At 41.0% G+C, this 14,672-nt stretch overlaps 1 protein-coding gene across 5 annotated transcripts in view; it reads left to right on the top strand.

The window, feature by feature from the left end:
- Positions 1 to 14,672, top strand: part of zfhx3b (zinc finger homeobox 3b) — a 219,310-nt gene that overhangs the window by 188,709 nt on the left and 15,929 nt on the right. For 3 of the 5 annotated variants that reach the window (XM_078175685.1, XM_033628824.2, XM_033628816.2), the window contains 3 exons: positions 51 to 158; positions 11,630 to 11,766; positions 12,325 to 12,525. In XM_078175685.1, coding sequence (XP_078031811.1) covers positions 51 to 158; positions 11,630 to 11,766; positions 12,325 to 12,525 — 446 coding nt within the window. The remainder of the gene's footprint in view (positions 1 to 50; positions 159 to 11,629; positions 11,767 to 12,324; positions 12,526 to 14,672) is intronic. The other 2 variants (XM_033628832.2, XM_033628842.2) reach the window with 2 other exon arrangements.

Below are 14,672 nucleotides of genomic sequence, written 5' to 3'. Positions count from 1 at the left end.
AATTCTGATGGCGTGGTAATTTACATATCCCGTCCTCCCTCCCCCTTCAGGAGAGCTGAGTGAGGATGTGGAGGCTGCTAGTGAGACCACCACAGACCAGGAGGACCAAACCAAAGACAGAGAAAGTGGGGGGGAGAAGGAGCTCACCAAAGGGACAGGTAAGGCCAATATTTACACCACACACATTTAGGGACTACTATTCACAGGACACATGTGGCCCTGCACCTGAATGGTGCTGAACAACAGGCCTTTTGTCTAATTAAAGTAAACCTTTTTTAACAAAATACTGAGAGCCTTTTTAAACATTAAACACTTTCTCTTAAAAAAAACTCCCTAAATCCAATTCTAGTTTTCAAAGGCTGCACTTTCATGCTGCAGGTTTCCAGGCATTAAATCCCATCAGATACAGTGAGGATAAACTCAATTTAGGTAATATGTTCAGGTGACATGTGACCCATGTTTTGTCTTTGCTCAATGGGTGATGTGGAGAGTGGGGCCTGCATGCATAATTCCAGCTGAGCCATGTGTGTACACACATGTGATAGCAATGCCCCCTCCTAAACTTTGGTGCACACACACACACACAGGGACACAGTCAACACTTGCCTGTGTTTAAAGTTATCAGATCAGGATGGTTTTACGTGTGGATGTCTTAATTGACAGCTGTAGGTGGTGAATGCTAAGCAGGGGGTTGGGCTTGGGGTGAGGGGAGGAGCTTGAGGCCTAAACAAGCTGTGGTCAAGGGTCCTAAAAAAAGTGTTTTCAGGATTTTTGGACGCATTTAAGGTTTGAATCTTACGTTTTTTTCAAATTAGGTATGCATACATTTGTGGAATTTTTCCTGTTTGTCAGTTATGACGATCACTACTCCACATGGTGAAAAAAAAACTTTTAAAGTTTGAGTAATGTTGGAGTTTTGGTATGATTGGTTCTGTCTGAAAGGGCCTAGAAGAAGGGCTGCTTACAATGACAGATGACGACACTGATGATGGTGGAAGTACACAGCCAGTTGAGGTTCTTATAGCAGTTGTGGTTCTATTGTTTGTGGTACTGTTAACAGAAGAAGTGCTTGGACAAGTATAAAAAGGCACAATCAGCATTGGAGCTAATACTCTAATACACTGTGGGGAAAAAATATTGTATGTTTATCAATATTTTTGACCAAATACTTCGATATTGTGATGATTTTGCAGGGTTGACTATTTGTGCATTCACAAAATATTTGCACAGTGAGATTTTTGATAATAATCATCAGTGATGTGGATATAATGACCTTGTGGGTAAAGGCAAATTATAGAACAGCTCAAACAGTCTGGTAAGTTCATAAAATTACATCACTTTAATGCAGCCTTTAAAAGACAGCACTTAGGATATTCGGTATCCAAAAGACAATGTTTAGTTTCATCACGATATTGATATAATATCAATATATATTGCCCAGCCCTGCTTTTAACACAGAATCTATGCAGCTGCTTTTCCAACTGAGCTGCCCAGCTTCATCTCCTCAATATGAATAAAACATGGTCTCAAAGTTTAATGAGAAATTTAAAGCAAGAATCTAAAACTTTAGATTTTGTATCCCTTACCATACAGTGTATGTGCATCGCTGCGTCTAATTATATATAAAGCTTTTGTTTACCGATTTCTCCAACGTCAGTGTAAATGAAATATAGCTTCATTTTTCTTCTTTATGCACAATTTACTTTGTACGCCTGTGTTAGAAAAACAATGTTGGCAGTTAAGACATCTCTTATTCAATAGAAGAGATTTCTGATAATGATGACACTGAGCAGTAACAGGCCTGGATAGATGCTTCTCACTTGTCTAACTTCTTGTGTTACTGCAGGATGTTTTGATTTACACTAGTCAGGTTAAAAGCTGGAAAACAATTCAGACCTTTTGCATACCTAAGTTTTTTATAAAGTGTAGGGAAAAAAAACTTCATCACAGTGTTTGAAGCCCAGCCTTTGTAAAATGTCTTTGATATTCGAACTTCTATTTTAAATGAGGCTGAGTTGTTTGTGCTCTTTGAAAGGGCGACACTCTTCTTTGATGGAAGAAATAATGATATGCATGCCTGACTGAATATGGCTAAAAGTATGTTTTAGCACATCAAAATAAAGCACTTTAAAAAGCATTAAAATGAGCTGGCCGATTAATAATTCACTCATACCTGTGGTGCACAGGAAGACGACTCCTCGCATTAGGATTCCTCCTTTTTGAAAGGCATGCAATTTGATACAAGCATATTCAGTTCCTTTCCTCCCCTCTGTCAGTCGCTAATCACCAAATAAGTGTGTTTCTGTGTTTTCACAAAGGAAATATGTGCTTGCATATGAAAAATTTACAGCTTCCCAGCAGCTTATTAGAAACGCTTAGTTAAAAATAGCATGTGCATTAGGGAACCAGGTCTGAGGTTCTGTTTGATGTCAGTGAAAAGGTGGGTGGGTAGGTTGGGGTGGTGGGTTCAAGGCTGTGTTGTCAGCGAAAGGTAGACAGCTGTAGTTTAATGGAAGGGTCCCTTTTTGTACTTCAAACTTTTTGTGATTGATGAATACAATGCCCATTCAAAGCGAGTGCAGAAAAGCTATCTTGTAGGGAAAAAAGCGAGGAAGACCTCACAATGCATTTGGTAAACAGAGGAGCGATTGTTTGGGCTAGTGATTGTCTGAAGATGTTTCTACAGTGGGCGCACAAAAGGTGTGTGTATGTTAGAATATGGCGTACGAGCATCTTGGCCAACCTGTTATTTATCTGAAAGGTGCTCGGTCTCCCACTGTCTGAGGCTGAGCTGTTTCTAAGGTCCATCATTAGAACTACTGAAGTATTTCTTCTCATCGTTGTCATGTAGCTGTTGGAACAGAGCACAACATTGTTCCTTTACAAATGACAGTCACTGTCAGACAGACGGCATTAGCGAACGCAGAAAAAAGGCTTCCTCCTTTTTAAAGCCACTGTCAATCTTATTTTCTCTTTCTTGTTCCGCAGCTCCTCAGTATTCATTAAAATCATTTAGAGGTACATCAGAAGCCTTTGTAAAATGCATATGTATTCAGCATGTCATCTCTTGAAAGATGCCTTCATTATTCTGTTGTTTTTTATTTATCTCAAAGACAATATATATATGAACATGTACAGGCACTCAGACATATGTAAATGTCATATGCTCCCAACACTGCACGAAATATGTGGTGCAACTTTTTTGTGATTATACAGTATATTATCATAAGTGTATATTCTGAGAGAAGAAAATACAAGTTACAGTAAAAGTAATTATAAGCAGAATACTAAAATCTTAATGTATTTGGACAGTGTCATCCTGCGTGATTAGTGATTCAAAGGGTCATTTTTTCAATGCTAGTTATGAAATATGTATAACCGGACAGCTGTGAGGCTCTTTCCTCTCTCCCCATACCTTCTTCACCTAGCTGAGACAGCACCGGCAAGAAGGGAAGAGCTTCTGCACAGGGACAGGATCCTTACCTCCCTTCATTAAAGCAGGTGGTGTATTTATGCAGCAGCTGAATGTATGGGGATGCAGCAAGGAGAAAGGCAGGGTGGTGAGTGTAGGGGAGATAGGGAGGTGAAGAGAGCAGGAAGAGGAGGAAGGAGGGGAATTGTTAATACACCTGCAGGCTTGGACACAATGTGATTTGACATATTTAACATAAATGTATGGGGAAAGGTTATATTGAAAGCTGGGGGGTGGGGGACAGGCAGGGAGGAGTAGTCTCTCCATTCGGGAGCTGCGAAGATTCTAGTCCTCTGAAACTGAGCTTGATAAATAATTCTTTTCATACCTTCTTTCTCCTTACATTCAATTTATGGGAGCAGGAAAAATGATTTTCCAGCCTTGGTCATCCAGATTCTGAGATCAGTGGTTTTACTATGGAGATCAGACAGACTTAAAAGTAGACGAAACACCTTACACTTCTTATTGGCGACATGATATCTATATATACTGTAAATACTAAATGTGAGTGATTCTGTGGCTCATAGTTTAAAGTATCTACTTTAGGCTGATGATTATTTAAACATACCAACAGTTTTTAATATTTAATATGTTTAATATTGCACTCAAACATGTCCGTCTGCTTGGTTAACCACATGCATAGTCCCCAAACTCATTCATCATTTAGCAAGATGCAAGATATGTGAAGCAGCAGTGTAATGATCCATCGATCTGGATTGATCCGTCGATTCAGTGATCAATTCAAAAGTGAAAACATCGATCCATATCGTCATGTTTAGGTTACGCTTTTATTTTGAAATTCTGTGTCACTGTCAATCAGCAGCAGGCAGATGATGGCAAGCAGCCGAGAAAAAACTGGAATAAATCAGCGGTGTGGAAATAATTTCAGTTTCAGAGTAAATAGGGTCAATAGACAAAGCACATGTTGTATGTAAACGATGCAGTTATGAGATAAAACAGGGTGTACCTGCCTGGCCAGGTATCTCACTCTGCTAACTTGTTACTACAGCAGCATTAGCCGCTCTGTTTCAACAATGTTCAGCTGAAAAAACATGCGTGCAGGCTAAAATTCAAACGTGCTGTTCTGTCGGGGGATGCAGTGAATCAAACGTCTGCTAGCTGCTAGCCTAATTTATCTATGAACCTTGACAGTTGTTACTGAGCCAAATATAATACTTTTGTTAAATAATGTTGCTGTTAATCCATGTTTAATGGCTGCTGGGAGAAGTTTGCCTTCAAGTTGTATGAAAAAGATGATGGTTTGGGTTAAAATGAAAACGCATCTTCCAGAAAAAGGCTTTCTGTCAGAAAACCCTGAATGCTAACTTGCTGTTTTATGTGTTAGTGGAGTCAATTTAAAGTAAACTTAACTGCACTGCAGTGGATACAAGTGGATACAATTACTTACCATTATTTATGTGTTATTTTTATCTATCATGGCCAAAGGCAAAGACGGAAAGGGGTGGCAGTTTCTTCTTTAACTGATTGTGTTAAGTGGTATGTGCACAGACTCCTGAATCACACTGAATCAGTATCATAATGGAACTAGTGATTTAGGCCATTAATGTGAAGTTAGTCAGAATAAGACCGGGGTTTGTTCAGGCCAAATAACTTGAGAAAAAAATACATATATATTTTGCTGCTTTCAAATTCAATGCCATGACCACAGTCATATATTTAGTGCACACAACACATGTTTGTATGCAGTGAATCCAAGGGTGATGGTTTTGTTTTAGTATTGGGGAGGGACACATATGAAAGGGGGCTTGGGGTTCCTTCTCTGGAAAATTTGAGTGCAAAACACTTAATTTCCTGCATTGTGATGAATTTATGCACCAGTTTATGATGGAAATGTCTTTATTTCTATTAGAATAAAAGTTCTCCATTACTTTAATGTTTTTATTTGGGAGGGGGCAAAAGCACATGTTCTAAATATTGATGGGGACATGTCCCCTTCCTAATCTACGCCTGTGACTGAATCCCTTTTTACAGTCACTTTCCATGCTGGCCTTGTCTGTGTTAGCTCGGGCTTAAATGTTAGCATTGTTAAAGTGTGTAGGAGTATTTTGACATAGTTTCGTGGAGCACCAATTAAAGGTGACATGCAGCATTCGATTAGCTGCTGCACACTGTTGTTTTTTTTTTTAGACTTCCTGTGTACAAATAGTGCATATTATGGTATTATCCTACTTCATTATGCCAGAAAACATCACTTTTACCTCTCACGTGTTGAGCCTCATAAATAAAATCAAAATAGGTTAAAGCTATATTTATGCATAATTAAACCTTTTCGCATTTTACACTTCACACCTTCAGCAGAGGTGTTGTTCTGATTGTTGTGGTGAAGTTTGAAGCATGTGCTGTGGATTTGTAAGGAGTAATACAGAGATAGTGTAATGAGATGGTAACAAATTATGGTATGTTAAAACTAGGTATTTCCTAACAGATGTTTTACAATATGTATCTGATTGTTTGTTAGCACATACTGTAGGTTTGCACACAGACCAGCTAAAAAAATTTCTCCACATTACGTCCTGTTAAAGGTTGACACATACCTGTGAAACTGTTTAGAGGAAGACTTGGCAGCTGGATGTGTTTATACAAGTCTCTGTGTGTGTTTTTGGCTCCACATCCACCTGTGTGTTTGTATAAATGTGCTTCAGCATGCACACATGCACGTGTAGGTGTGCAGGAGAAGCAGATGTTGTGTCGCACACTCTAGATGCTGCATTTAGTCTGTATAATGAACATGATGATTAGCATCCCCTAGACCCAGCACCGTGGCATTGCAGTCTTCTCATTTTTTATTGTGCTCCACATTGTGCTGTTAGTCCTCCGGTGCTGCTCATTCAGAAACAGACATACAAAGCGTTATGGATTGTTCTCCGTGTAACAGCGCAGATATGTAGATTTAATATTAGCTGCGGTTGATGCTTATGGTTAGTTACAATCAAATTATTCAAGTTTATGTTATTGTTACTATAAACTGGGAGACATTCAGTGCAGTGGTGATTTGTTATTGCTTTTAAACCCTAAGTAGTTTGAGAAATCAGGAGACAGAGCGGTGAAAATGTTTACATATTCATATCACGTCCTTTGAGTGCTTGTCATCCCTCAAATTGTAATTCCTTTTGTCTTTGAAGATAATAGGCCATAAATTGTCCTTGTTTGTGAGCCAACTCCCTGAAAGCTCAGTGTTTATGAGTTTTACCACGGGGTGTCTAATGGGCAAGCACCAGTGCTGTGTCTCTGAGCGTCCTGTAAAGGTGAACGCTATGTCATCCTGTTGTTCAGTGGCCTGAAGATTAATAACGCTTCTGCTAATTAATATCTCCTCTCAATTTCTTCATCTCGTATTTGCCTTTCTTGCAATCATGTCGTTAGGGTGCATAACACTCTCATATCACACAGTTTAGTGTTTTATTCTTGGACTTCATAAATAACAGGAGATGATTTCATATGTGGCTTCAATATCGGCTTTTTAGTTCAAGGTTTCAGTTTTCTGGTATTTCTTTTTAATGGATGCAGAATAATTACCTGAGAAACATAAGATGAAATGGAACACTGCCCTTTATTGCTCTGGGCTCTGACGCAGGCTATAGATTAAAACCTGGATAGAAATGGAAAAAGGAAAAGACAATATTCAAGTATTGTTAGCATAGCATTAAAGGAGAATGAATTGTAGCACTGGGGGAGTTGAATCATCTCCATATTAATGGCCAACTTGCAGAGGGAATAGAGGTTAGGATTTTCTACATTCCAAGTAGCAGAGGCGCGTCAGAAGCCCTCTGCGGTGTGAAGGTGAAAGGTTTTGGGGAGTTGGGGATCAGAGGACACAGTTTTCAGAAAGTGTACCACTGAGGTTTACTATGCAGAGGAAATGTGGGCTGAGCTGTAGTTTGAAGTGATTGGCAGACTGTAGCTGTTCTGGGCAGAGTTACAGTAAAGTTATGCAGTCTCGCTGGCGTGGACGGACTGCATGATAGGTTATGTTTTTTACAACCGGAGGCCTGAAGCTGCCACGGCGAGACAGGAACTGTGGTAATGAGGGGGCAGAGGCTCCGGAGATGATGAGGACCCCATGTCAGTCAGTAGGAGGGGAATTCCCCTCCGAAAAACACCAGGAATCTTTTTCCCATCTTCCACTTCTTTTACATATTGTTTACTGTAACTCGCGTCTTAGAATATGGACAACCTCTCCCAAGGACAAAGCAGATTAATGGCAGCTGCGATTGCACTCCTGGAAGATTTCAATGGCAGATGACCTGTTGTGGTTAATTCAGTCTGTGCTGTGTCAGTCACTCTGTTCAGCAGGCATCTTTTTTCCCCCCTTTAAAAGCACAACAAGGCTGTGATTGCTCCAGAGACCGTTGCAGTGTGCTGACAGCCCCTTTGCTGCTTGAATAATACAGTCCAGCTATGGGAGGTGAGACAAGGTGCCAAAGTCCAATTCACTTACGGGACTCGACAGCACAAAAGCCTCTGGTTTACGGAAAAGGGGCATGAATTAATAATCACCTAATTGACTCTTAGGTTTTTTTTTTCTCCACTCGTGCCCTGCCTTTTGTGCTTTCAAACAAAAGCCCACCCTGTGTATCTGTCAGAAGAGGTTTGGTGTGGATGGGGGATCTGTGTCTAATGACCAGGCAGAAGAGGTCAGGGGAACAGACAGACTCCTGACTGACATTAAGGTCACTGACGGAGGGGGAGCCCACGGTGGTCTCTGTGGACAGTTACTTGGGAATTGGACAAGCATTTTTAATCTAAGCAACCACAAGGTTTAAATACAGAAATGCATTGTAGTTTGAGGTCAAGTGTCATCACTAAGGACGCCTCTGTAATCTCCACAGCAGCCTCACAGGGCCCAGTGATGAGTAATGTGGCCAGAGTGACAGCTATATTATATATTCCAAAGAAACAGTAGGAATTATTCTTTAAAAAACATGTGATTGTATTTCTTCTCTTGCAGCCTAACATCAGAAAGTAAAACTAGACCTCACCTCTAGTTGTTGTCAGCTGTGTTTGACATCCATAGCATATCTCACCAGAGTCTTTTTCTGCTCTTTCTTGACAGTACATTGCTCCTGTAATAGTCCATCAGGACCCAATGTTTTGGTCATTGGTTCTGATCTCCTGCTCGTATCGTAGATCCATGTGTCTCACGTGTACGCATCTATGCTTGGACACCAGTGTCCAATCTGCCATGTTAGACAGACTGTGTAATGACCAAAAAAAAAAAAAATCTCTATTTCATTCCCAGCTTTTCAATGTCTCTGCCGTTTCTTTTTTTTTTTTTTTTTTTTTTTTTTCATCACCCTTGACACGGAAAAACAGGATACAGTAGTTGGATGTTAGTCATGGTGCTGGTGATGGTGTCGGGATGTAGGGTTCTTAAGAGAGGGCGATTGATCAGATTTATGGAGTCCTAATTGGCCATGACGAGAAAGACTGTGTGTGAGTAAGCCTCCCCAGCCCTCCATCTGTCCCCCTCTCCCTCTCTCAATCTCTCCTTCTCTCTCTCACACACAAACATAAAACACACTGAGCAAGAGAGCCGGTTTGGGCCCCTTCTACAGCAGTTCTCCAGTGCCTTAGCATAAACAGCCACTTGTTTCACCTCTCTGGTGCTTATTGAGTAATTGTGGAAGTGGAATATACTTATAATCAATTATGTTTATCCTCTTAATCATGAGGCTGAGAGGATACTTGTGTCTACTTAATCCATGCTTACTTTCCACATTGTATGTATGTACTTTACAGCCGCAGCGCGAGCCCTGCATCACCTGCTCTTTGAATTTCTTTCTGCACTTCCTCTCTCAGTTACAAAAGTTAAGTCATTCCCAGTGAATGGTAATTATAAATATTTAGGTTGTAGCAGCTGCTGTGCTTGTTTCCTTCTGTCTGTGCACAAATGCAATGCAGCGTTTTTTTTTACACAAGAGAGCAGGTGCGTGTAAATGTTGCAATCTGATATTAATAGTTTTAACAGATGCTGCTCCTTTGACTTCAAAAACAGTTAGCTTTCCTTTGCTACATTGTATCTGTGAGACCTCTGGTGCTATATTGTGCTACTGAGCTGCTAATTGAGAGACAGAAAGCCAAGATACAGAAATGAGTGTTTTCCTCTAGGTCCACAGAAAGAGAAATGAGCCTTTTTAAGATGATATATTATCATTAGTAAATTGAATTAGGACCCCCAAACATGAGAGAGGTCAAAAGATCATCCAGGCTGTTGAGATGTGAAGGTGGCCACAGATGACCGGCCATGTTTTCCTCGAGAGATGAGTTCAGGGGAAGTCGGAGTGGACTGTAGTGGAGTTGAGGAGGAGGAGGAGGAGTGAGGACAGTGCCATGACTGAGAGGTTAATGTCAGGGAATGGGAGGTTCCTTTTGTTTAACATTCCCTTTGTTTATTGGCGGATGTGTTTAATAGGATTGACTGTGACTGGACCCTAATAGGGCCTCCCTGGCTGATCCCGGTGTCTCTGGGAGATCTCACAGGCTGCTCTGTCCAAAGCCAGGTCCCCCACTGGGTAATCAGCTCAACTGCCCCCGTCCTGATTGGAGCTGACATTTTAATGTCTGGAGCAGGAGCGTGGTCAGCCCTGCTTAACCTGACCCCCCGCCAAAGCACCCCTCCCTTACCAATGCCCTCTGTTCTCAATTTGCCCTTCCAGGACTGTACAAATCAGGGCAAATTTAACTCTTTATGGGCTTGTTAGGGGGTTGGCAAGACACCTCCTTAAGTTTCACAGTGAATTCTTTCCACTGGTGACAAAGCACGATGCTACGGCGGCTCCTCCGTGGTGGCTCCATGTGGATTTAGCTCCTCTGCGAGCCCTTGCTTAGCTGAGTGCTCAACTGTGGTGCATATGTGTGTGCCACCTCGAGCTTCTCTTTTTTCTTCATAAAGCAGTAGTAGTGGTTTGCGGGGGCTCTTGTGCGAGGCCTTGCAGACGTGCTATTTTATGCTAATACTGGTGTTGTTTGCACTGAAAGGATTAGCCGTGCAATTCAGTTTGTGAGCTAGTGAAACACTTGGCGTAGCTTTACAGGTGAATATAATGGAAATCTTTCAAGAAATTGGCAGCCACATGTGAATGACTGCAGCCCCTTTTTACATTTCCACAGACTGAGCACCGAGGCATGGCTGTATCCTGTGAATATGCTCGGGTATGACTAATCATCAGTCTGATGCCATCTTTGAGCCCAATGGCATGTTTTTAGTCTTTAAGATCTTCGAGTCAAATGAAAGCTTGATGTCGTGTGCGGCCTCGCTTTTTTTTTTTTTTTTTTTTAAGGAAATATCAAGATTTGCTCAGAGGCCTGGAAAGAGGTTTTTCTAATCTTGCTGTCCTCTTTTTCTCTTTGTCACAGTCCACTTGCACAGAACTACAACACATTGGAGAAGGCTTAGCTGGTTACAGTGAAACAGAGAATTTCACTGGCATTCCCCTGCTTATGGAAACAAAGAACTGCTGAATTTTCCAAGCTTGGTCAAACTGTAGGCACCGTTTGATTAAAATTAAATCTCTCTTGATCTCTTAAAAACGTCCTGATCACTCTGAAAGATAATACAAACTTTGGAGAGGCAGAAGTGTGAAAATTGGTCAAAATATCAAAAATTGAATTAGAGGTATTTGCTTTGTTCTTAAATATGGTTATATTACAATATCACGGTATCACAGTTGAGTCTAATGTGGATAATTTATTCTTCTCACTGTATGATAAGGTTGCATCATGTTTGTGTACCTTGTCTGAAGTTTAGAAACTCAGGAGGACTGAAAATATGTGATGAAACCTAAAGTTGCACCCTGTGGCAAATTAATATTTTCATTAGCGGTTTACGGTGTTGTATGATATCCTGACAAGACAACATTGAAAGAGACAGCTCCCCTGCAGCAGCATGGGAAGACGAGTAAAAAAAAGTGTGTGGTATTTTTCATGGGGTGACATGAGTTGGATAACAACACTTTCTCTGCCCAATTCCCATTAAATGCAGTTATATCACATTTAAGAAAGACATTCCAAAGCCCTTTATCCACAGTGTTATTGATTGACCTGCTCCCAGGCTGCCAAGTCCTCACCTTGTCTTGACATGTCTGCTCTTCTCTCTTTATCACTCCCATGTTTGTGTGCGTCTGTGTGAATGTGCAGCAGTGTCTGGCCACTTGGAGCGGCACCAGTCGGATTCCCCAGTCCCCTCCAAAAGGCCCTCTTCGCGGTCTGAGACCTCCGAGAGCCCGCTCTCCTCGAAGCGTCCCAGGACAGTTGAGAAGAGCGCTGCGGAGCAGGTGAGAGTTACACACCTCACACAGTTATGATAACATTGATGTCTTCAGATGTTCATGAAACTCTGTTTTTAAAACTCTTTGAATTAGGGGACTCTTGCTAAAGGTCATCTCATTATAAGCTTGAAACTTGTACATCAATTAAAAGAAGAAACGTAAAAACATACTTCTGATAATTTTCAGTTAGTTATCTCACTGACCCTTTTTATATTATGCAGGATTTTTTTTTCCTAAATCTACTCAAAATTATTTTAGCCTTCCTGCTGCAGTTGCACTGCTAATTGTGTATAAGGTGGAAAATCAATATAGTATTTGACAGATGAGAGCACTTTGAAGTAGGTGCCAAGACTCAGTGGTGCTCAGTATTACACAGTTGTCTGTGATCAGAGGGATCTGCCTGCTTGAGGGAAGGGGGCCCCAAATCTTCCACCTGATCTACAGCTCCTCTTCAAGCAGGCCCACCATCCTCACCGCACCCATTTCACCCCATTAACCCTCCGTGGGTTTGTTTTTAACCCCATCCTCTTTCTCTCCGTCTCTGCTACTGTCTCTCCTACCCAGATGTACCAGTGCCCCTACTGCAAATTCACCAACACGGACCTGAATCGTCTCAGAATGCATGTTATGACGCAGCACTCTGTCCAACCCATGTTACGCTGCCCATTATGCCAGGACATGCTCAACAACAAGATCCACCTGCAGTTCCACCTCACACACCTCCACAGTGTGGCTCCTGACTGTGTGGATAAGCTTATTGCCACAGTAAGTCCTCTGTTGTGTTTGTTCTGCGTGTGATTAGATACTGGGATGGTTGGAAAAGGTTGAAGTGTTAACTCCATCTTCATTCTTACATTTCTCAGCCAGCAATGCTTTTGAATTCTTTTCTTTACCAACCTGTATATTTCAAGGTAAACTAAAGTTGGCCTGCGTTTTGTTAGATTGGTATGTATTAGATTGGCATGGCGAGTGCACGGAGCCATAGCAAATAGAATGCATAAGTACTTTAGGAAACACATTATCCATAGTTTCTATAAGGCAGGGAATGCAGAGGAGGAAAAGCACAATAGATGAATAAATGTATGGCCGTCTGGGTAAGCTGAATTATATACATAGCACCAGTCTTAGTCTTGATTCCAATTTCTCTATCTACTCTGTCACACATTGTGTCTGTCATTATCTACACAGTCATTTATAGGCGACCACAGCTGGTCGAAGCTGTGCTATATAGGCCCGACATATTGCTACTTATACACATTAGGCCCATCAGATTGCAGACAGTGGGTCAGGTCAAGGACCAGCGTAAGGATTCAGCAATGCCAAGAAGATGAGTCACTCGCTCTAATCAATCCCTCACCCCGGAGTAGCTCCCTAGCTGTGGGAACAATTGTCATTCCTGTCTTCCGTCCTCTAAATTGCCAACATTCAGTCCCTTATCAAACACAAAGAATGCTGTTAATTGTGAAATGGCTGCAGGCAATCCCATTGGCTCATTGGAAATGATTGGGCCTTTTTAAGATGCATATTTTTCCCCTCTTTTTCATTGTCTTAATGTGCCCATCATCAGAGAGCCTTTCTCCGGCTCTCTTCTAATCACAGTCATTTGGGGAGGGGAACTCATAATCTGTTTTTGTATTTTTTAATGATTTCAAAAGGAGCAGGTCTCTGAGCTCCCAGTTCATTTATAACTACACTGACATTCTAGCCATGTCTGTGATCACCTGTGCGCTAGTCAAAACAAAGCTTTTCATGATGAATATGTTAAAATAATTGTGACACAGATTAATCAAAATTTAATGAACCGTTTCCCCACTTCATGAAATTCAAGTACAAGCAATGGAAATGCTATTATTCACTACAAATCATGACACAATCAAGTCTCATATGAAAATGTGTGTTTTTATAGGACACGTAGAAAACAGAATGTTTATAGTGTCTATGTCAGGTCCGTTCCTACAGAAAATAAGATGCAAAATTTATGTGTTTGTAGCTTGAGTCATGTGATCTTTGACTCCTATGTCCTGAAGTTAGATTTATATCAGCTGCAATGCACTGGGGCACCATTTCCTACCCAGAGAGAATACTTTCTTTGCTTCCTATAATGCTAATCAAGGGGAAATAAAATTTTATTTGCCCTGTTTTCTTGTAAATCACTGAGCAAATCTTTGCTCTGTTCTATCCTGTGAAGCTAATAGCGTGCTGGACAATCACCGAGTAAAACATTACTCTGTCTGCTGCCTAGCCATCTTCATCCCCCATCTAGAAAGTAAATGGCAAGCACATTAGTATGGTAGATGGCAATATTTATTTCTTTTATAGAGGTAGTAATGTACTGAGCCACTACAAGAGGACCGTGATAGAACAGAGGTAATATAACACACATTAAAGCTAGCACCTTTTTATAACTGGTGAATGCAGATGGAAAGGTACTTTATCCTTTTCACATGTCTAAGGAGAGGAGCCTAATTAATTCTGAAATAGGTGACTTTTATTTCTTGCCAAGCATGCATAATGATGCGTTCACTCTTCACCCCTCATCCCTCCATCCACCTTTCGTCTTTGCACTCCCTCCTCCTCCCTCTTTTCCATCCCATGTCTCTCATGCCTCTCTGTCTCATATGCAGTACATATATACAGTGTATATATATATATATATATATATATATATATATATATATATACACACACACACTCCCCCAGTCCTCCCTCTCTCACTCTATGTCTCATTTTCTGTCTGTGTAAGATAGGGGTAATGAAAATAATTGTGCTTCATTAATTCTGAGTCTGGCTGGATGATAGCCATTTTGAACTATGTTTGCCAATTAGGCGGTCCAAATTAAAAGTGACCTTGGGATACTCTGCTCTTTCCACTAATCGCCTAATGAAGCAGTTGTCTAGAAACAGTCCACTTT

The sequence above is a fragment of the Epinephelus lanceolatus genome, chromosome 2 (genome assembly GCF_041903045.1).
Source record: "Epinephelus lanceolatus isolate andai-2023 chromosome 2, ASM4190304v1, whole genome shotgun sequence".
Taxonomy (NCBI): Eukaryota; Metazoa; Chordata; class Actinopteri; order Perciformes; family Serranidae; genus Epinephelus; species Epinephelus lanceolatus.
This window is presented reverse-complemented; position numbering and strand designations above follow the sequence as displayed.